This window comes from Drosophila yakuba, chromosome 2L, assembly GCF_016746365.2.
Source record: "Drosophila yakuba strain Tai18E2 chromosome 2L, Prin_Dyak_Tai18E2_2.1, whole genome shotgun sequence".
NCBI lineage: Eukaryota > Metazoa > Arthropoda > Insecta > Diptera > Drosophilidae > Drosophila > Drosophila yakuba.
This window is the reverse complement of record NC_052527.2, coordinates 5177926-5201322: the sequence shown is the minus strand read 5'-3', so window position 1 is coordinate 5201322 and position 23397 is coordinate 5177926. Positions and strand designations below refer to the sequence as shown.

At 43.2% G+C, this 23397-nt stretch overlaps 4 protein-coding genes across 6 annotated transcripts; 1 reads left to right on the top strand and 3 right to left on the bottom strand.

The window, feature by feature from the left end:
- Positions 1-700: 700 nt before the first annotated feature.
- Positions 701-5443, bottom strand: LOC6526905 (alpha-aminoadipic semialdehyde synthase, mitochondrial). The gene is made up of 8 exons (XM_002087968.4): positions 5164-5443; positions 4903-5046; positions 3977-4153; positions 3534-3912; positions 2895-3469; positions 1517-2672; positions 1281-1457; positions 701-1216 (listed from the first exon to the last, which is right to left on the bottom strand). Exons 1-8 carry the CDS (start codon positions 5221-5223, stop codon positions 1098-1100), a joined length of 2787 nt encoding a protein of 928 aa, XP_002088004.1. The 5' UTR covers positions 5224-5443; the 3' UTR covers positions 701-1097.
- A 285-nt stretch (positions 5444-5728) lies between these two features.
- Positions 5729-9197, bottom strand: LOC6526904 (homocysteine-responsive endoplasmic reticulum-resident ubiquitin-like domain member 2 protein). Its single transcript, XM_002087967.4, has 4 exons — positions 8589-9197; positions 7558-8024; positions 6797-7117; positions 5729-6737 (listed from the first exon to the last, which is right to left on the bottom strand). Exons 1-4 carry the CDS (start codon positions 8790-8792, stop codon positions 6341-6343), a joined length of 1389 nt encoding a protein of 462 aa, XP_002088003.1. The 5' UTR covers positions 8793-9197; the 3' UTR covers positions 5729-6340.
- A 478-nt stretch (positions 9198-9675) lies between these two features.
- Positions 9676-13143, top strand: LOC6526903 (double-stranded RNA-binding protein Staufen homolog 1). The gene is made up of 2 exons (XM_002087966.4): positions 9676-10019; positions 10086-13143. The coding sequence occupies exons 1-2, from the start codon at positions 9854-9856 to the stop codon at positions 10883-10885; spliced, it is 966 nt and encodes a 321-aa protein (XP_002088002.1). The 5' UTR covers positions 9676-9853; the 3' UTR covers positions 10886-13143.
- Positions 13144-13471: 328 nt separating this feature from the next.
- On the bottom strand, positions 13472-22623 carry LOC6526902 (dual specificity protein phosphatase CDC14A). Of its 3 annotated transcripts, none has more exons than XM_002087965.4 (7): positions 22072-22623; positions 18739-18840; positions 18387-18652; positions 17635-18305; positions 16844-17572; positions 16416-16763; positions 13472-14641 (listed from the first exon to the last, which is right to left on the bottom strand). In XM_002087965.4, the coding sequence occupies exons 2-7, from the start codon at positions 18791-18793 to the stop codon at positions 13546-13548; spliced, it is 3165 nt and encodes a 1054-aa protein (XP_002088001.1). In that variant the 5' UTR covers positions 18794-18840; positions 22072-22623; the 3' UTR covers positions 13472-13545. The 3 variants fall into 3 exon arrangements, with proteins under 3 accessions (XP_002088001.1, XP_039227577.1, XP_015053493.1); XM_039371643.2 differs by having other exon boundaries at positions 16416-16760; XM_015198007.2 differs by having other exon boundaries at positions 14033-14111; positions 22072-22622.
- Between the last annotated feature and the right edge of the window lie 774 nt (positions 22624-23397).

Below are 23397 nucleotides of genomic sequence, written 5' to 3'. Positions count from 1 at the left end.
GTATTTGAGTAGTTAATGAGTAACTATATTTTTCCAATTATTTCTTGTTCAAAGGAAACCAGAATAGGAGAATAGAAGTTGAATATAGAGTATTAATATCCTGTATTCATGTTTCATATATTACATCAGATTACAAATTATTTGGAATATTACGAGTGAGAAGCATACCTTAAAAAGAACCTTTTACTTCCCGCTGATTATGCAAAATAGAATAAAGTATAGCCACTTGTGTGACTACGTGTAATGGGCATCACTAGTCCGCACAATCTTATCTGGAAAAGATAGTGTGTGTGTTTTGCATTGAATGAACGTGAATTAAAATTTGTAAAACGCGAGATTGCTCCCACTCCCCATGGGCAACAAAATTGCTGCCCGGCGTAGAGGTTATCAGTCTCAGGCTCCACATTTGCCACAATAATGCCAGGGAGATGTGTGGCCTGTTGTTTATTACAATTAAAAACGTTAATGACCGACCGCCATCACAATGATGTTTTATGCGCGTGTTTTATAGAACACTAAATATAGATTGACCGGGTTTCTTCATTTGATTCACTTTAGTTCAAGTTCGGGAGATAACCCTTTGCTGGTCGAGATCGGGTTGCCAGGCGCTAAAGGTACAATCGAACGGAAATCGAATCTTGAAGATTAAATGGTTTGAAAAATTGGCATACAGGCTTATAATCACAATCAATGTTGTATATTCCAGGCCTATTAACTCTAAACTTTAATTACAACCCACTCATACAGTATAGATCAATATTAGTATCGGAGCACTAAAGTCTTTTGTTTTTAACATAAATATTTAATCAAATAAATCATTAACAATCAGCTCGAAATTAATTCACGTTAAGGAAACATGTTTCGCAATGTGGACAACAACTTCTACTTGTTTACGTACTTCAAGTAGCAGTAGTCATAAAACTTATTCCAGTATTATGATAACGTAATGACACTCTTATCGAACAACGAAATACGAAATATGGAATACGAAATACCCGAGTGATAAAACAAGTAGTATCACCGAAGCGGTGGGCAGTCAAAAAAAAGTAATATGAGTACAGACTTAAGCTTATTTTCTCGGGATCAGTTCGGACAACTTAATTCAGCCATCTGGAGGTTTCCGTGGCAGTCAGACCCTCGGAGCGCAGACGCTGCAGCATGGGACGATAGATGTCCGGGGTGAAGGGCAGCAGGACGCCGCGTTCCTGGATCTCCCCTGAAATGCCAATGATTTGGAATTATTTAAACATCTTTTAAGGAGTGCTGATGAGGGAACTCACCGTCTAGTATCATTTTGGCTGCAATGGCAGCTGGCTTGCCCACAGTCATCGCCATGGCAGAGTGACCCTGGGGCTGTCCGTAGACCACGAAGTTGATTCCACGCTCCTCACGACGACCATCGGGCCAACGGATGCCGACTTCGTGGCGCAGCACCACCAAGTCGCGTTCATCCCGCTCTGTAAATCAATTGTATAATTATTTAAAACATAATTTTCGAATTAAGTGGTTAACCCACCGAAGGCCAGTCGCTTCGAGAGATAGTGACTAAGCGTGTCCAGCGGAGTGTTCAGCTTCACCACAGGAGTGTCATCCAGCAGGCCCAAGCTCTCGATGCCGTCCACATCTCCAATGCGCTCGGTTAGCTTCTGCTTGAGGTTCTCGTAGAAGATGGTCGAATCCGACATGCCCATAAGATGGATCACCAGCTGGCGCCACGTAACATCTGGCCCACTGGGATGCAGCAGAGCATGTGGCTCCGGATCGATAAGTCCCAGCAGCTGCATGGGCTTAATCGATTCCGAAAAGCCCTTGTAGCGTATGGTGCCACGAAGCAGAGTGTGCACATCCCTGCCCAGGCCGTAAAGGTTGCCGTATTTGGTGGAATCCCTATTGGGGAAACCCTCCAGGGCGAATCCTGGCAGGAAATTCAAGCTGCGTGGACTTGACAGGAGTTCACCGCCGCCGGAAATCTCCACAATTTGTCCCTGACTCAGATATTTCGCAGCGGAAAGTGTGTTCAGAAGTACTCCTCTCGGTGACCAGGAGAACTTATAGCGCAGGGCATTATTTGAATGCTCCGGAGCAGGCAGACCGCCACAATAGCTCACAAAGGACTCGACAACGGCTCCCTTGTCCTGCACCTCGTGGATGCACTCCAGCGCCAGAAGGTGATCGATGCCAGGATCCAAGCCCACCTCATTCATGATGGTCACTCCCTTGGCCTTGGCCTCCTCGTGCAAAGCGGAGATCTCGTCGTTCAGATAACTTGCGGTAACCATGTGGGTGCCCTCCGCCACGCAATAACGTGCCACCATGCCATGGAGACTGTAGGGCAGCAGGGAAACCACCACATCCGCCGTGCCACACAGCTCCTGCAGGTGGCCAGTGCTCTCGTTCACATCCAGATAGACGCTGTCCACTCCGGCATACTGTTGAGCCAGGCGATCCGCCTCCTCCTTGACCTGCGAGCACACCGTGATGCTCACGTCCTTCTCGCGATGCAGCCACTCCACGAGTGGAGCGGACACCATGCCAGCTCCCAGTACCAAGACCTTCTTGTCAGACTCGTACCTTCCCTCCATCTTGTGGCGCGATCTGTGGCTCTGCGACTCTCGGAGCTCCTGAATATACTGGAAGCCCTCGGTCAGCTGACCGTTGCTGGCGATGATAGCCTGAAATCGGACAGAGAGACGCGGCATTTACTCGCTGATAACAGATGCAGATAAGAAGGCATGATGCACAAGTGTTTAAATTAAGAAAGTAATTATTAGTTAGTAATTACTAATTACTAATTACTATTAGTCAAAGTATTAGTTACAATCGTAGGCTTTGGGTATTTTTGGAAGTAATCAATTTTCAAAAGAGATATTCAATAATTGCATAGGTAAACTCACAGATTGAATGGGGTACGAGAAGTTCTCATCCGCCAACGGCTTCTTGGCATCGCTCTTAATAATATCATGAACATGAGGAGTCAACAGCTCCCCAAACAAATCCGTTGATTCTCTGGGCAATTGTGTAGGCATATTATCAATCGAACAGACCAAAACGCCGGGACCCTTGAAGCTCTTGGTATCCTTATTCCTGTCCGCATCGTACAGGCAGAATGGAGTGTCGATGGTGGTGCACTCGTTCATGAACTCAATGGAGCCACCGGGATCGGCGGAAATGTCGCAAATGGCCAGCATGCGATGGGGCAAAGCAGGACTACCCTTGCTCGTAGGCAGCCAGGGAGTGTTTGCCGGACGGAGCAGATTCTTGGCATCCGGAATGCTGATCAGCTTGGGACTGCCCACGGCCCAGTAGATGCCGTTGACAATGACCGATGCGTACGGTGCAATCTTCGTGCTGAAGGTGGAAATATATCGTTCGGGGAACTCATCGTATTCCTTGGCATCGAATCCGCCGCCCTCACGACGCTCCAGATGATCTGAACGGCTCACTTCGCAGCCATAAAGCTTATTTTGATCTAACATAAATAACACATTTTAGTTTATTCAGAGATGAGGAAAGAATGGTTCAACTTTACTCACTTCCATGCTCGGCCACCTTGCGAAGCATCTCAGGTGGAACATACTCAATGGGCAGCTCGGAAAACACCTCCTGGGCACCTTGCGAAACATTTCCGGAGCCAGTGAACACAAAGGTAAGTGGTCCAATGGACTTGGGCATCATGCCAAGCGAGATCTCGTAGCCGCAATCCCGGATTGCCTGGCGTGCCATCGAGGAATTGCGATAGTTGTGGGCGGGTCCAATGTGCATGAAGGGTGTATGATGTCCCAGGGCCAAGAGACGCAGTCCAATGCCGTGCAGGATGTTCACCATGCCAGCCACTCCGGCATATTTGCCAAAGGCCACCTGCCGTGCTCCACGTTCGTCGATGATTCGCTCATAGTCGATGAGGCGTATTTTCTACGGATAACAGTGGCAATATATTATGCAAACTTTATAAAAATAAACAAAGTGTGATAAAAACCTTTTCCAAAATAGCATCCAGCAGCGGCATATTCGATTCCTGCGCCTTAATCGTGTGCGAAAAGAAGCAGTAGGTCTTGCCGGGAATCAGGGAATCGATGGGCACCTGCTTCACTCCAAATATCACCGAAGCATCACTGATGTCCTCCTGAATGTGTGCTCCAGCCTGCATGTAGGCCTGTTCCGGGAGGAAACAAAACAACTCAATGTTACTATTTGTTATTCATTCAGTTGGGAGCCCGCTTATCTTTTCTATTAATCCTAAAAATAATACCCTGGTAATCTTTACAATGCATCAGGCGAAAGATGAGGTTGTTACACACGTGTGAACCATTTAATCTTCTCGCCCCTCGACTTTATTAAATCTGATTAGTTTTTTTAATTTTTTTCATCAACTGAGCTAATTGTTTTTGTAATTGAATTTATTTTAAAGGTATCAGGTATTTTATTATTAGGTACTGTAACTGAATTAATTGCTGAAGGTATTGATATTTCACTATTTTAGTTTTGATTTTAGGACATCACCTAGTCTTCTTTCTCACGTGACCCTAGTAAAATGTTATCATCTCCACAAATCAGTTAAATATAGTATAGATTCTTTGCAATCATTGCTCCGAACGATAAGCTTTGCTTTCCATTGTTTTTCCTCTCCTCATCGTTTGTTTTGTACTCGATTTCAAGGGCGAGAAATTGCCAAATTTAGAGCTCCATGGAGGCTTATCAACCGAGTTTATATTTATGATGCAGCACTTGGGGGGCGTGTGTGCCATTATATGTATGTACCCACCACATACTATGCTACCTATATACGCGTACTTGCTGGCCTGACGACCACCGATATGATTTCCATGGGAGATTAGCCGCAGACTCAATAAATCCGTTGCCAACTGGCCATGGAAAGTTACAAGCTGTGGATAATGGACTCACCTGCATGGGATATGCCCGACGATTGGAGGGCTGCACGATGACCTTAACATTCTGCTTGACCAGCTTCTGGACATGGGTGGGTCCAAAAGGAGCACGTCGCTCCCACACCGACTGATCCTCTCGCCGTATGGCAATCACTCGACTCTGGGACAACAAAAGATTGGGATATGTAAAATACATAATTCAAAAATGAATATCTTTTATACGCATATGAATGTAGTTATTCATTGAGGTTGCAATTGCGGAGTGGAAGCCACTCACATGACGTTGTCTGGTGAACGGATGCGCGATTGTTGCGCGCTGTTGAATCACTCGCCACATGGTTCGGCAGCTTTGTGGGATCAGTTCGAGCAGATCAAGTGCGAATTTAATTGTAACCGTGGTGCTTATACTTGGCTTGAGTGGAATGAATGATCCGATCCGTTGGCTCCGAGCTCTGCTACTCTTCTAAAGGCATCGGTGGAGGCGATCCGCGAAACAGCCTCTAATCAGCAGTTGGACCCAGTCGTAAATCCAGCGATAAGCCGTGCTCTCCATGCATCTCATCGCAGCTAAAAGAAACGAATTTTGTGCGTTAGCAGGGCAAAAAGAGCGAGCTGCTGGTGATTGTCACTTACCCGTGAGGGAATCGGGATCTCAGTTCGATTTTCGGCTGAAAATTTTCCACTTTGATAAGAGAAGTGCCTAAGAATTAAGAGAACCGTCCGGGAAAATTCCTCCAGCGCTGTTTACACAATGCAATTCTTTTAAACATTTCCAGGGAAAACGATTATTCCCTCATTGAATTTCTCATAATAGTTTATAATACTACAGGCGAATAATAACATTTTAAATTTACAAAATATCCTCTTTAATAGTCTGAAGGATTTTATGCATTAGGTTTATAAATAATCATTAAATAATCAACTTATACTCAAGTAAAGATCATTTTAGATTTAATAAACAATGATTTCAAATTGATTAAATAAAACTCTAGTTACAACTAATAATGCATGTTCTTGATTTAATTTATAGATAGAATTGCACCTTGTAAACACCACCTTACGATTTTGGTTTTTGGTGTTAAAGCATACGTTTTATTTTAATTGCATCTTGGTTTCATAGGTTCGTCTCTGGCACAGATTTCAGTGCAGGTTATAATCATTTTACTATTCACATCAAAAACAGAGTACGTTCTTAGTTAAATCTAAAGGTCTACAAACTATTGAGGCAGCAGTCACGATGTTGTGACTCGGCTAACTCTCGGAAATAAATATACATGATTACAGCTAGTAAAACAAATTGTTTGTTTTTTCCTACATCTCAGGTATGCAAAACTAAAAGGAAAACGGAATAACAGTTTGATTACGTGTGGTTAGAAAGAGGAAAGCCGTAAAGCTGTAAAGCTGGTTTGTGGATGCTCCACCACGTCCCTCTGTATAACATACAGATCGATCCTCTAGAGCGCCGGCGCCTCAGGCAGCAGCGAAGTGAAGAAGGTGATGACAAAGGTGCGCACAACGGAAATCACAGAGTTATTGGCATTTGGTGGTTCCACAGCAACGGCTTCCGCGGAAACGTCAGTCGGATCTGGATTAGCGGCCCCAACCGGAGGAGCAGCAGCGACAGGTGCATCGATTGCATCTTGACCAGCAGCGGCTGCAGGTCCGGCCGCTGGCACTGCACCTGGCTCATTGGCTGCCTGGGGATCGTTGTTCTCTCTCTCCACGGCCGCATCCATCATGCGCTGAATTTGCTGCACTGCAGCAAAGGCGGCCGCATCGTCAGCGTTATTGTTACGATTGATGTTGTTATTGTTGCGCTCGCGACGACGTCGTAGGACACCAATGTGATACCTAAGAAACAATAATCATTTTACTCTTTCAATTCAATTTCAAAAGGGGATTTTACTTACAAATAAATCGCTCCGGCGATGAGCAGCACCAGTAAGCATCGCAGCGGTGAGGAGTTAAAGTACAGGACAGTCACAAAAATGGCCAATCGCGTAAAGCTAAAGAAGCTATCCAGCCAGTCGCGCATTTCCGGTTCCTCCTGAATGTTGGGGAAGTTTCTGTTCTGCGGCGCCGCATTTATCTGAGGGGCGACAGGAACCTGTGCGGCCGGGTCTGCAGCTGCTCCTGCCACTGGTTGTGGCACCGCAATCAGTGGAACTGTGGGCAGCAGGGGTTGAGACGGTGGCGCCAAGCCAGATTCGTTCGAACCCGACAACGTAGCACTGTGTGGTATAATAGAAGATTGTTGTGTAAAAAGCATTCATTTGCAGCATTCAATATTATAGAAAATAATGGTTCCTTAACATGAAAACATCAAGTTGCAAAACTTAATTGCGCACAATAAATTGTTTGGGCCCGCCAAAAACTATATTATTATTATTTCGCTGTGATAGTGGGCACGCAAATAGTACGATTTTAGCACGTCTGATAACCCAACAAAAACAGATTATAAATAATTTTAAAAAAACTTTTAGAATGCTAAAACCGTATTTGATTTCATTTGTTTTTTAGAAAGACTAGAATTATCAAGAAGCTCTTAGCAGGGAATAATATAAAGTATATTGGGTTTCGAGCTCTATGGAATTTAAATACTTTGCTTTTGATATGACTGAATTGTTGGATCAAATGTGTGATTGTTAGCTTTCTGGTTCTGCCCACTCACCGGAGAGTCAGTTGCTGCATGTACTGCGCGTAAGCCTGCTGCATCCAGGCGTTGTAGATGAGCGCCTGCTGCTGTAACAAAACTTGGGGACTGGCACTGGCACTGGCATTGGCGACAGCTGCTGCGCCCTGGTTCTGCTGCCAGAATTGCGTCCAGGGATTGGCCAAACCGATGTCACCCGCCACGGGCGATGCAGCGTTGCCCTGCTGTGCCTGCTGCTGATGCGTGGGATGACGTTGTCGCAGCTCATTTGCAATCCCGCTGACCTCGGGCCCAGCTGGAACCGCATCCTTTTGCGGCACAGTGGCGGGTTTGACTGGCGGCGTTATCACTTGCTTGCTGGCGCAGACCAAGTGAAATATGTGGTGCTGCTGGTAGACATCCTTGTAGCTGCGTATCACCTCCGATATCTTTTGGGAGTCATCTAAAAGCTTGCCCGAGTAAATAAGCTTCTGATCTTGAATTTTCTGCGGGAATAAAGGAAAACAATTAGTTGTAATGCTTCAAATTTAAAGATCTTTCAGTTAGAGGTATACAGAGGGAAACTTAGAGATAACTCATTGTTGCTATTAACGCTGCTCGAAATGTATACTATCAAACAGCGCTTAAATCTATTTATTTGCACACTCCAAGAGATAACATACTTGTACATGTCAGTTGACTGTATGGTAATGATACTTGATACTAACTTAATTAATTTATGTGGAATGTACATAAGCAACTTCGCACACGTATGTCCAAAAACCTTATCACTTTCTAACCGTAACCAAACTAATCCCAGTTTCGAGCCATCGATTTGGCATAGACCAAGAGTGCATGACGCAAGTGCATGACGGCGGCTATAATTTCGAGAGGCAATCTACTGACGTGTACTTGCGACTAAGACGCAAATAGCTCTGGAAACCGCCACACCAACGAATCCTAAACGAAGATGATAAACAATAACAAATTTCTCGATAAGATAAGAGGGGGCTCCTGGGCAAGTTAGTATGTGAGAGCAAAAAGGGGGTGGTAGCTACTCGATTACCCACCGGTTTGCCAGGATAGATAAGAGATAGCTGCTTCTTCAGCCGCTGGACCGTCCAGCAGAGGTCGGAGTCCACATTGAGATCCTCGTACTGCTGGTTGGACGACTTGATGAGCAGCCGGACACTGGTTTCCGGATTCTTTTGACGGGTGGCGGCATCACAGCCCGCGGCTGTGGCGGCTGCGGGTGGGGCGGCGTTCTCCTCCATCTGGCTGACCCTGCGAGTCGGAGAACTTTCTATTGCTAATTAATGACCGCGATGCGCGAAGATCGGTGATGGGTATTCGCTGCGCTAGCGGAGACACTTTTTTTCGCAGCCACTGTTTCTCACTTCCTACTCTGCTCGCTGCAATTTTCGAGATGTAGTTTATTCCGAATTTGACATTAGATTTGGTATTATTTGCTATGTTGTTGTTTGGTATTCCAGCTGTTCTGTGGTGTTTGGCTCGCAGCACAGCACTTTTGATTATGAAACGCAGTAAACGTTCCGCAGTTGATCAAAAAACTAGTCTTCATTTGGTTCTGACCTGTGGCCAGTGATGAGCGTCGGTCACGGGGCTGCCGCGAGTAGCAGGTATTTTTAAGTCGCAGGTTTTACGAACAGTCGAAAATAGAGTTTCCGAGGTGAGTCGTATGTGGCAATTTAGGCGCGGGTTTAAAAACTAAAAAACATTGTTTTTCAACACTTAGTTTTGAGCTGTTTCAGAATTTTTTGCTTCGAAATCAGCATCCTTCCTAGTGACTTTCAGCAGTACATTTTGCTCATCACTGGCAGCAACACTTGTTAATGCCATATACTCAGCAACAGGGTTGCCTTGACTTTCGGGGATGCCAACTCGCGTCATAGTGACGTGTACGATTATGTATAACACTTGAGACGTTGAACTTTAAATGAGAAAACTAAATAGTATATAAAATGCATACATATGCTCCTTACCAAAATTATGATAACCCCTTATGCGCTGTTATAGAATTCGAAATAAATACTATAAGCTTAGAAAAATTTATTTATCAGCCTTTTTCATCCAGATTCGTTACGGTTCGAATTTTTGCAGCTGGCTTTCTAAAGCTGTGATTTGAGCAAATCGAATCCAAAAAATGTTTTTTTTTTCGTTTGTACCAAAAAAAAACTGTGATTCCCGGATTCTATCGTTGCCCGTTTCAGGGAACTAACCCCGCTTCGTGATTCACGTGCCATCTCTAATAAAATTGCAGTGGATTGGTCATTTTATATATTGTTTTAACTTGTGAAATATCTGCACGTTAGACATGTCCTTCTGCACTGAACCCGTAGATAACAAGTCAGCCGTATCCGCACTACAGGAGTTCTGTGCCAAGACAAAGAACACTCCACCCTTATATGAATTTATTGACGGCGAAGACGGCGGGTACGTCTGTAAAGTAGATATGATGGAGGTCGAGGCCTACGGAAATGGTAAATTACAAATCTTATCCAAAACGTATATTCGTATCCTAACCGCTCATGTTTATCCAATCGTAGGGCGTTCAAAGCGCGATGCCAAACACCTGGCAGCCGTCAATATCCTGCGTAAAATCCGAAAGCTGCCCGGCGTAGAAAACGTTCTGCAGGATTCGGAAAGCAACACGATGGGTGATCCGGGTCAGGAAGTGATCAACTTAAACCGGGACATGCTGAGGGAGCTGCGAGACTACTGCGTCCGCCACGAGATGCCACTGCCCACCATTGAAATAGTGCAGCAAAGCGGCACACCCAACGCCCCGGAATTCGTGGCCTGTTGTTCGGTGGCTTCCATCGTTCGCTACGGAAAGTCGGACAAAAAGAAGGATGCCCGTCAGCGCGCGGCCATCGAAATGCTAGCCCTAATTTCCAGCAATGCGGACAATTTGCGTCCGGATGAAATGCAAGTTGTAAGCACCAAGAAATCGGAAGGTCTTGCTGTGGAAGAAACGCTGGAGGAATTGGAGGTGTTGCGCAGAAAGAAGTTCAACACCTACAGGGAGCTCACAGATGCTGGAAGCGTGGACCATACGGGTCTGCGCCTCTGCGACCGGCACAACTACTTCAAGAACTTCTATCCTGCCCTGAAGGCGGCGGCCCTTGAGGCCATCAATTGCGATGATTACATGACCTCCAAGGATAAGGCTTTGAGCGTGATGAGCGCTTTAAAGATAACACCCTCAATCAGTACACTGGAGTCCTTATCGATGGTGCCCATGCTGTGCGTTGAGCTTAATTGTGACTTCGACGTGGTCTTTGCAGCGCTGGAAACTAATATATACGACCAAATAATAGACTATTTCCGCACCATGTTGATCTAATGCGTAGTATCCAATACGTATGTGGTATATATATAACATTTATTTAACTAGGTTGGCTTAGAACTAAGTAAACTTCGTCATATTTACACTCTAGAATGCACATAATTCATTATATCTTACGTTTAATACAATCTCCACCAACGCTGTGGGTGTAAAACATAAAAAAGTGATTTTTTCAAGGTCTTTTGGTAAACATCTATGTTAACTTTGTACAGGATTGATGGTTCTGAAAAATCCAAGCAAATCACTAAGGGAAGTGGGTACAACAACAAACTTTCGAGACGGTGTAACATGTTATTATTATTTATTTTCCGATGCCAATACCAATGTTACAGCCGTGGACGTATAAATAGCACACATCAGAACAGTAACTTTAGATCGATTATTTCAGAAGTATTAGGCTTTTGATTCCAAAAATTTTGATGTAAATCGATTATTGCTCTCTTCTACATGACGTACAACCCAAAAATTTACCATTATCATTTTTTTCTTCTGCTTTATGCTTAATTTTCGTTCGCGAGCCACTATTTAGCGTGGTCACAGAAATAGCACACTTTAAAGAACTTACAGCAAATTCCGTGTAAAAAGTGGTTTTCCTAAGTTTTTTTTCGTTATTTAAAAAATTTCGTCAACAAATTATTGTAATTTAATACAAAAGTTAAAAAAATGGGTCGAGGAAAGCATTGTTCAGTTGAAGAAAGGAGGATGATATTCAAGCTAACTGAATCTGGCAATACACCTGCTGAAATTGCCGAAATAATGAAATGTTCGAGGAAAATGCTATATAATGCACTGAAGGTAGCAAAGGAAAACACAGCATATTTGACCAATCAAAAAAAACGCAAACCAAAGCCACGAAAAACTGACCCGCGTACAGATATGCTCATAGTACGGAAGAGCAAGGCGAATCCTTTCAAGTCCTCCCGCGAAATTATGGAGGAAATAAATAAAGAGTGTGGCAAAAATGTATCGAGGAAATTAGTGGCAAGAAGACTAAATGAAGCTTCCCCCTTTGGACGCATCAGCAGAAGAAAGCCGCTCCTGTCAAAACGCAACATATCGCAACGATTAAGTTTCGCACGGGCCCACCGGGATAAGGACCTGAGTTTTTGGAAAAACATCCTTTGGAGCGATGAAACAAAAATCAATAACATAGGACTCGATGGTAAAACATTTGTTCGTCGTCCAAAAGGCCAAGCTCTTAACCCCGGGTACACCATGAAGACTGTTAAGCACGGTGCCGGTTCCATTATGTGCTAGGGTGCATTTTCCTGGCGTGGTGTGGGTCCGCTTTACCGGATCAATGGCGTAGTGGATCGCTTTATGTATGTGGACATTCTCTAAAATCAAATGGAACCATTTACGTTTGAGATCATGCCTCTGAAATGGACATTCCAGCACGACAACGACCCAAAGCACACATCTCGTGTCGTTAAAAAGTGGTTGAAGGACGAATCCATCCAAGTTCTGGAATGGCCGGCTCAAAGACCTGACCTAAATCCTATAGAAAATCTATGGAATGACGTCAAGGTTATGATATCCAAAAAAAAATTTTCGAATCTTGACGATTTGTGGAAAGGTGTCCAAGAAGCCTGGAACTCCATTCCAAAGGAGAGATGTCAGAAGCTTGTGGAGAGTATGGGTCGAAGATGTAACGCAGTCATCGAAAATCATGGATACTCAACCAAATATTAAATTTGCTTTACGTTAATTACTTTTAAACTTATTTTTTATGATTAATTTAAGATATTTTGAAATTGTGCTATTTCTGTGACCACGCATTTTTCGTTGTTTTTTAGTTTTTTAATTTCCACATCTTTTTTTTTTAACATTTATTCATTTTGATTAATTAATTTATTAGTTTATAAGCTAAGCTATGAAGAACGAAAGCTGTTTTATTTCCAAGAAATATTTGTTAATTAAAAAAACTATTCCAAAAGATGAACTTCATTTTGTGCTATTTATACGTCCACGGCTGTATATGATCTTGTTGCTTATTACATCTCTTAGGTTCCTATTAAAAATTAAAATATCCAAACCTATTGTTTTTAACAACTGATAATGTAACATGTATTGCACAGTCAAAGAAAAAACCTACCTTTGTTATTAAGGTTGCTTAATTAAACCAAATGTTTTAAATAATTTAACTGTAAGGCTAGCTGGTAAAACTGCTGCCCTCCATTTGTATAAAAGTACAACTTTTATGCGAATAAAAGGATTTGCATTGCAAAATAAAAGGTGCAAAGATATTTATATAATATCTCGTAGTTTTCAGCAGTTTTGGTTTTATTCCTACAATACAATGCAAAAATGAAAACTAAGCGTTCCTCTAAAAAACATTTTAACAATGTATTAACAATTTCAATATCCAATTGTTCAAGGTATGCATTATTCAATTCAAAAAATGCAAACATTTGTTTGCCTTTACTTGGGTTAACTTATTTTAGTACAATATGTTAAATAACCATTCATAACAATTTGAAAATTTGTCCTACAAAAATGTAAGTGTATAAATGAGATTGTTATTACAAATAATTTTCAAATCAATTATCAAATTTGATTGCGTTGGAATATCTAACAAACTGCTTATCTCATCGGGAAACGTTTAATTTACTAGTCAAAAGAATATCTACATAACCAAAGTAAACGATGAGAGGTGTTCAGTAGCTAATCTTCTTACGCAACTTGAGATTGGATTGTTGATGGTCCAGGGACTGTTGCTGTTGCTGTCGCTGCTCCCGATCCCTTTCGCTGGACACCCGACTCACGCCGCGTGCCAGGTGCTGATGCCACTGGCTGGAGGAGGGCGGCGCCGTCGGCGTGGGAATTCCCGAATTCGAGGCGGACGTCGATGCTGAGGAGCCGGACTCTCCGAAGAGGCGTCGGGAAAGCTTGAAGCTGCCGCTGTTGCTGCTGCTGCAGCTGTTGTACTTGCAATTGTTGTTCACGCCGTTGCTGGTGGTGGAGGCGTTTGTGGTGTGGGTGACGTTGATGGAAGTGCTGTTGGCTCCCACCGCTGCTCCTCCGGCTGATGCTGCAGTGGCCGCTGCTGCAGCTGCAGCCGCCGTCTTTCGCAACAGCTTTGTGTTGTACTCGTCGCTCTTGTCCTTGTCCAGTCGCGTGGAGCTCAGCGATCGCTTGTTTCGCTTGGCCGAACCAGCCACCAGGCCATGCTCGATGATCGCCTGCATTTCGGCACTGCCACGCCCACTAAGCCGGCTTGTGTCTGCAGGATTGGAGGAGGGAGGAGGAGTGGTAGTTGGATTATTGTTGAGGCTGGTTAATTTGGTTTTCGGCAGCGGATTGGAGTTGAGATCGAGCGTTGCGGATGCGGAGCGTGTGGCAATGTTAAAGGAGGCAGAGGAGGATGACCCACCAGTGCCACCACCACCCAAAACACCGATTGTGGGTATGGCCGATACGTCCCGGTAATACCGAGCCGTGGCCACCGTGCACGGTTGGGTTTGGGCAGCTGCCGGCGCCGTTTCACCGGCATTGGGACGCTGGTATCGGATTCGGGATCTCCCCCGCAACGTCATGTGGTGATGCGATGTGCGCGCAGCACTGCCCCGTGTGGGCGGAATGGTGGCCGAGCTGCCGGCACCACCACCACCACCACCGCCACCGGACACCACGGGTATCTTGCTCTCGTTAATGGTGGCATATTGGCGGAGCAGTTGTTTCTCCACCGGCAGCAACGGTGGCTCCTGCTGCAGCTGCTGCTGTTCCGCCTTTCGCAGATGCTTCAGCTCCATTCTGAAGGAGCAGGGAGCAAGAAGCGAAGAAAGATTGGGGCAAAAAAGGACGAGAGAAGAGAAAGAGAGAGAGAAATGGTGTACGGGGTTACGGGTTCAGTGTGGTTCCCAAAACAGTCTTACTAAAAGAATCATGGCAAAGCTCCGGAGTCCGAAGATTTCAACATCTTTGCAGAGCCAAGTCATACGAAATAGAATCGTATCATATCAATTTATCCTTTAAACTTAGCGATAAAAGACCACTTAGTAAATAATATTCTCTGCAAGGATATAGCTTAAATGTAGAAAATACACTCCATACTCCTGGTAAATTTCAAATAAAATAAAACAAATAAAAGCAACAAAAACAAGGCCAAACAAAGACAAAACAATTTCGCAAGCTTGTAGCATAATTTCGAAAATTTGTGGTTTATTATTTTGCGCAACAATAAATATTTCGCAATTTCAGCATGCACAAAAACAAAAATGCCAAGTACATAACAGAATACTTTTAAACTAAAATTAGCAGCTAAGATAAGATAAACAATTATTGATCCTGGGTTAGTTTCGATTGGTGTGGAAAACCATTCAGGTTAATTTAGTGAATATTGCATTAGCGGGGTATTAAGAATATTACGAATACTAAACAAAGTCGAACTTTTAAAACACATAATAAAATTGAGTTAGCTCTAATTGAATTTATTGACCAAATCGTTTAGCAGAGTATTTATTTTGGTTTCAAAAATATTGTTATACCCGTTACTCGTAGAGTAAAAGGGTATACTAGATTCGTTGAAAAGTATGTAACAGGCAGAAGGAAGCGTTTCCGACCATATAAAGTATATATATTCTTGATCAGGATCAGTAGCCGAGTCGATCTGGCCATGTCCGTCTGTCCGTCCGTCTGTCTGTCCGTCTGTCCGTCTGTCCGTCTGTCCGTATGAACGTCGAGATCTCAGGAACTACAAAAGCTAGAAAGTTGAGATTAAGTATACAGACTCCAGGGTCATAGACGCAGCGCAAGTTTGTCGATTCAGGTTGCCACGCCCACTCTAACGCCCACAAACCGCCCAAAACTGCCACGCCCACATTTTTGAAAAATGTTTTCATTTTTGTATTGGTCTTGTAAATTTCTATCGATTTGCAAAAAAACTTTTTGCCACGCCCACTCTAACGCCCACAAACCGCCCAAAGCTGCCACGCCCACACTTTTGAAAAATGTTTCGATATCTTTTCATATTTGTATTAGTCTTGTAAATTTCTATCTATCTGCTAAAAAACTTTTGGCCACGCCCACTCTAACGCCCACAAACCGCCCAAAGCTGCCACGCCCATACTTTTGAAAAATGTTTTGATATTTTTTCATTTTTGTATTAGTCTTGTAAATTTCTATCTATTTGCCAAAAAACTTTTGGCCACGCCCACTCTAACGCCCACAAACCGCCAAAAACTGTCCTTCGCACTTACACTAGCTGAGTAACGGGTATCAGATAGTCGGGGAACTCGACTATAGCGTTCTCTCTTGTTTTTTATTTTGCAAGTAAAAAAGTTCGATAGTCTGTATAGTTTATAACTAATAATATTTACAATCGATAAAGGAATGGTGTAAGGGAAAAGAAAGTGATTTGGAGGGCAACGAGGGTATAAATTAAGTACATCAAATTGCAAATAAAAACAGAGCCGCACACGGAACGAAATCAAATCCAATACAATTCAAACATAACTATAATACGTCATCGAGGAGTTTTCGAGTTCAATGGTCATTTTGGGATTCGGGGTCATTATTCTGTACTTACCTTTTGCTATAGAGCGCCAGGCTGCGGGTGCGACTGCTCCCCGAACTGGCCAAGATATTGTTAGTGGTATTGTTGTTGTTGTTATAGTTATTCAGGGAGTTGCTTAGATTACTGCTGGTGTTGTTGTTGTTGTTATTATTGCTGCTGCTGCTAGTCCCAATACCGCTGTCATTATTGTTGTTGTTCAGATTGTTGGCCAAAAGTGCGGCTGTACCAGTGCCAGTTGGCAAGCAGGAGGAAGTGGGCTTCAAGGCGGCCATCGCTGTGCTTCCAACCACTCCATTGTTATTGTTGCGGAATGGCTGGGAACGAGCTCTCGTATGCCTCATGTTCGATTCCTGTTCGCTGCTGGAACAAATGTATAATCGTGTATATAGTAATAAATATAAAAGTGTCATCTAGGTGTACATTTAAATCAGACGACCTACCTGTTGCTATTCACATTAACGGATCGCGAGTGGTGCCTTCGCAGAGCCTTGATCTGATTCAGCTTGTCGCCTTGCGTCTGGGACTGCTTCTTCTCCAGCGCCGTTTGCGTCATCCTGACGGTGGAAGCAATCGTGTGTCGTGCTGCCTCGAAGACATTGGCACTGGGCTTGCGCAACTTCTTCTCCGTGCAGCTGGCCACCTCAGGAGTGGGATAAACACCAGATGACGTACTCAATCCACTTCGATTGGCATTGGGATTAACCAGACGCCTCAGGGATGTGGCTATTACAGTCGGCTTGTTCGCGCCTGATGGAGATTTTCTGCGCCGTGTGGACATTGTATAGCTGGAGGTAGGCGGCGGTTCCGCTGGTGCACTGATCGTGTCCGTATCGTTGTCATCGCTATTATTGCAATTGGGATCCTCAGCGGATTGATACAGCGCTCTCTCGTCCCGCTCCAATCGCAGCTGCTCCGAAAGTTCCTCATCCGTTTGATCCGCACAAGCTGCATCCAAGTTGTCCTGGTCGTTCAGGTGCATCGTATCCACCCGCTGTGAAATGCCCTTCACTCGGGTTAGCAGCAGATCCACGTGCTCCGCGGAATCGGCGGCAGCCGAGGCCAGTTTGGTCTTCAGCTCCAGGCTGTTGATTCCGTACGTATGCTGAAGGATGGGAAGCGAAGTGCGCCGGCGCATTCGTTCGCCCTCCGACCACAGCCAGCTTTGTTTGCTAATAAGTAGGAAAATTCATTATTCTTTGGGTAAGAAAAAGAGGTACTAAGAAATACGTACTCTTCCATCCACTGCTGCTGATGCCCAATAACCGATCCCGGCCGGCAGAGCCTTAACCAGGCTATTGCCTCCAGGGCAGTGAACCCGTAATGCTTCATGATGTAGGCACCTATCAGGCTGCCCGTGCGTCCCAAGCCCGCCTTGCAGTGAACTGCAATAGCTCCCTTTGTAGTCTCGCAAATGGAGAGGAACTTCTTCATAATGGCATCGCTCGGCGTGCTGCCATCGATGAAGAACAGATCCTTGTGATCGAAACCAGCGTTCTCAAAGGACGATGCATGATACACTTTGGCATTCAGCCGAATCACTGTTGTGACATTGTTATCCCGGAAATAGCTGAAGTAGCGCTCGGGTGCATGGCACGGATATCCATTGGGCAGCGTCTTGCTCTTCTGGTGGGGACCGCAAAACGCTATAAACTTCTGTGGCACAATCCAGTTGAAGTCGCCGTTCTCCACACGCTCGAAATACTCATACTCCTCGGCATCAAAGTCGTTGAAATTAAAGAATCCCGCCTGCAGACCTTTGTGCACAGCATTCAGGCAGTCCAGCAACGAAATCTTAAAGTTGCTAGGTCCGTAGCTGGCATCACAAAAGCGTGTGTAGGCAGGAATCTCGCCAGCGACCAGCGCCCGATACGCCTCCTGGGGCGTCTTATTAAGGTAGATAATCTGGAAATGTTAAATCGAATGTTCTGATCTCTTTCATATGTCCAAATAAAACATCAAACATTAAGGACCAGGAGCACTTACTGCATACGAACCAAGCAGATAGGCCGCGTTGAGTCGCTTGGCCGGATTCATGGAGGTGTAGTGAACTATCTTCTTGTTGGCATGGCACTTGGCATTCAGCTTGGTGTTCAGTTTCATGCAGTATCTGTACAGCATGCATATGTTGAGTGGACCAAAGTCGTTGTAGAAGTTCTCATAGACAAATTCCTCATCGACGCTGAAGTAGTGGGTGTTAACCGTGTTCTTTGGCTTGATGTTCTTCTTGAAGGCCACAAAGTACAAACGGTCTGCAAACCAAAACAGTATAGAATAATCCACATCACTCAATGTCGCATTGTCTTAAAGTTCATTGAGCTCTATCTATGTATCTCACCTTCCTGCATCTCCGATGCACAGACCAGCAGATCCGAGTTGTCATCGTCCAACATCTTGGCCGACTATCAGCGCACGGGAGACGTCGACGACTGTTTGGCGACTGCAAAGACATTGAGGAAAATATATTTATGACGGCTTTGAAACTCTCGGCAAGCGTCTTAAATCACTTCTCTGTAGCCCACACATGTTGGGATTTAAAGCTTCCGCATGGTAATGCTTATTAACAAATTTAATTTGTACTGTTAGTAATGGGCATAAATACCTATTGATTTTTTATGGCAAAAGTATTTTAGAGTATTATTTAAACTTCTTTGAATACTGTTATAAATGATTCCATTTTATAAATCATTTCTAAAAAGGGTATTGGGTGTATGTAAAAACAAGCATCGAAAACAAACTATTGTTTTTTACGCGTAGTTTATTCTTGCATTGAGTTCATTGTTTGGATTGTTGATCGTATGAAAGGTTTGGAATACAGGGCATTTCAAAGTCCAAGCCCGCATGCAATATCGTTAGATTCTAATGATTATTTCTTTCTATTAGTTGGCAACAAATGCGCCCACGCCGACTGGCACACAAAACCCGACTTGCCATAATTGGATGGCAGTAAATGATGTTTTCCGCAAAGGGTGTTCTACATACATACATCCATACATCCATACATCCATACATCCATCCATCCATCTATCCGTACATATAGCGTCTTTTATACGTAAACGTATCTATTGGGTGGAAGCATGTGTTCCGTTTGTCACTTCTACCAACTTTATGAGTGTCTGCCACCCTGTTCTTTCCAACATTTTCCCCCAAAGCGCAGTTCCCTCTGCCTTATTTGCTCCACTTTGCCTGTAGCCGTAGCCGTAGCGAAATGTAGGTGATGGCTTCCATATCAATATGCATATAGCCATCAGTCAGGCACTCATTCTATCAAGTCGTCAGTTGAGCCGCCATCCGCAGTCCAATAAACAATGGAGGAGGAACAGGCTGTGCCGGAGCCGAGAAGGAGACTCGAATGGGGAACACCCTGGCAGTGAGTTGTGCTGGAATCTAAGAAAGTCACGTCCCTTTGGAAATTTATGGATAACAAGAGGGTTTGTCTACATGACACAATTCCCATCGAGAATACTGCGCTGAATGTAGCTTTTGGTAGGTTTTATCTAGATTAGACTTGTTAGGAGTATTTATTTGAATTTCTTGTTTTGAGTGAATGCTAACACAAATTCCGATCCTTGTTTGGCTTATAATAGATATAATAGGGAAAATTTACAATGTATGACCCATCATCAAAAGTGTTACGCACACGAGTTCTCACTTACGAGCATATAAGCTTAAGGAACACATGTATGTAAATATTCGATTTTATGCAAATTCGTAACCTTTTCCATGTACAACAAAGCCTCGGTTGTGGTTGTGGCGTGCCTTTGTAGAATTTCGGATTTGAGCTGGGACTATAGTAGTAGGTCCCTTTTATTGCCCCATATCCCCTGGCTGTGCTTTATGCATTTCCGCTGGCCGATTTTAAAGTTTAAAAGTCAAGAAGCCAGGGGGCGCTTTTTATGGCACATTTGCATGTCGGCTAAGGAGTTTTGGCCAGATCCAAACTTAGATTCCTATCGTGGTGCCAAAGGTACATACATACGACGAGTGCAAGGTGTAAGCTAGTATATCGCATGACATTGGGCGAGCCTTGTGAAACGGAAACGAAAATAGCTGAAGATATCAGGATATGGAGCAAGTCAGGCCATCAAAGAAGGTGAAGGAGACCGATTTGGTGTTTCTCGGTTTTCTAGGTGTAATTTTGTTTGTCTGAATTGCTGTCGGAAAATGGGTATCGCGTGGACTATAAGAACCACATTAGGCAAATTGATGTGATGGCTCCGTTGAAACAAATTGATTAGAAAAGTCTGACAATCAAACAAACTATAGCAATCGTTGAGCGTAGGTCCAATTCTACTGCTTATTGTTATTAATCGGGGTTTCACAGAAATGTAAGCCGACTTCGGTTGAAAGCACAGTGCATTTAGTAATTTGACCCCTGCTTCCATTGTAATAGCACTGATGTTACATAAAACCGCTAAGCTGATGTTAATTGTTTATTTGTCATCAGTTTACCAGTTGGTGAACTTAATATATTACTATAAATACGTTATTTCGCCGATCTGAATTCGATTGCTCGTGTTACTGGTTCTCCACGTATTATAGTGGTGCCCTCTAGCGGCGACCGTGGGTAAGCTGTAATATTCTAACGGTGAGCTGATATCCACCGCTCTCTCTTCTTCTCCCTCTCTCACACACTACTTCACTTCTATTCTGAATGGAAGATCATTGCTAAATATAGCGGGAATATGCAATTAGCTCCATCCATCCCCCTCCCCCCTTTATGACTCTTTGGAGTTGACATTCCAGTCACTGAAACATCAACTCCCACGTGACGACAACAAATCCATATCACACTCATATCTATAACCATGTACATGTGTACATAAGTATATGCACATAAGCGGGCTTATCTGTTTTCGAGCTGTACATAAGAACGTAAAAAAGTAAACATAAAATGTGATAGAAAGCAACCTTCCCTTTTTCCAGTTGGAATTTGAGACCTAGAGATCTGGGCTAGGCTCCCGTTGCGTTGGTCATTAGAAACAATGGACAAACAAACGAGTTTATTTTTTTCAAATGACGTCACCAAGAATGACAACAAAAGGCGGTTTAAAAATAAAAGCAACGTCAATAGTATGTTTCTTTTTAGCCAAGTTAGTTAGTTGGAATTGGAAACGCGGTGTTAAGAGATTTTGCCGCGCTCGCATACCACAACAAAAACAGAGCACACACAAACACACATGGTGATTACAACGGCAACAGCATTCACCTGTACCCCTCTCACTCTCCCCCGCCCGCTTTCCAACCCACTTTTTCAAGCGCATGCGCTGAAAGCTGCTCCCTCTCACTCACTCCCGCGCTCGCTTGCACTTGTGCTTTGGCGGCTTTTTATGTGTGTCCCGCTCTAGCGCTAGCTCTCTGGTATTTTTGTGAATGTGAATGTGTTGAGCATAAATAAAAGCAACCAACGCATTTTGCTACTAAAACCCCATAGAAATTGAAAATTAACACTGGGATGTACTGCGTAATCAAGTTTTTGGTTCAAAATTCGTGGACTATTTCCGGGGCACTTCACTATACTAAAAAACAAAGTAAGGGGGAGTACAGGAAGAGAGAGGGAGAGAGAGAGTGGGAGCCGTTACAATTACACAGTTTTTGTTGGTACGTGGCTGAAGAAAGTATTCAATGGGTTAAAGAGGAGGGAAATACAAAAACTAAGACGAAGACTCACCTAAATTGTGGTTTCACACTGTTGTTGTTGTTGTTATTATTGCTGATGTTTTGGATATTCACGAATGGATATTCGGGAATAAGGGAAGACGTCGAACTTGGGAAGGCAGAGGAAAAGCAGCAACAGCAGCACCAGCTAATAACACCCACACCACGCTCCGCATAACACTGTACAATTTTGACAAACTTTACTCCCTACAGAGTGTGTTTTATATATTTTTGGAAGTTTTATTTTGGAAAAATTTTGTCAACGAATATTATACATCGAATTTGTTGTCTCTGTCTGCTTAAGTTAACAACATTCTCAACGCGAGCTTTTTCACTTGTCTTCGATTCAAATATTGTAACGAAAAACGGATAAACACATCAGCCAGCGAGGAAAAGCTCTCGTCTCAGATAGTTAAAAAAATACCATCATAATTGCACTAATTTTTCACACCAAACTAACATCGTAGTGTTTTTTTTTTCCCGGCGATTAATGTATTTTTGGATATTTCAAGCGCGGATGGGGAGCCCAGCGACCCGAGCAGTTGGAGATTCCGGAAAGTTGTGAGCTGGGGATGTGAGAAATATCTCAATGTATCGATATTTTTTAATAAAAATAAATATTTATATCGTGATATTTTTTCACATGATTTATCAAATATCGATTTTTTTTTAAATATATTTCGAATATTTCTTATTGGCCACACTAATAAGACGTTAAAAAACGGAAATACAAAGAGCCCAGCCAGAATAGAGTATTCTGAAATGATTAACAACAGCTTGACCTGCAATATATGCAGCAAACCTATTAAAACCTAATGAAAACCTATTTGACAATTCGTCAAATCTTTTGTCCCATCTAAAAAATTAACATCAAGATTTGTATAAAAATTTATAAAAGTAAGTGCAAACATTTAAAAAAGCGTTAGAATTTGCCAAATTTTTAACTTGAGAGCGGTACCTATTTTTTCTAGTGTTTATTCCCACCCATTTTTGTGTAACTGATTTCATTTTAAAATACATAGTCCAGAAATTCAATTAACATTTTATTTATCAGAAATTTAAATTAATTAATTTTTTAATCCTAAATGTAGTTTCAGAAGCCAACTAACGGATATTAAACAACAACGTTGAACAAATATCACTGTCGATGTCAAAGAAACGTTTCTTAAATATAAAAACGAAATGATTGCCCCAAAACTTTGCTTTATTTAAACAGATATATTTGCAAATTACTTTTTTCAAATTACAAAAATTTACCATTTAGCGGCGACACGAACCACGATCTAGTTGGAATTTAAAAGGTTTCAAGAAAAAAAGATTTCATAAGTCCAATTGGTGT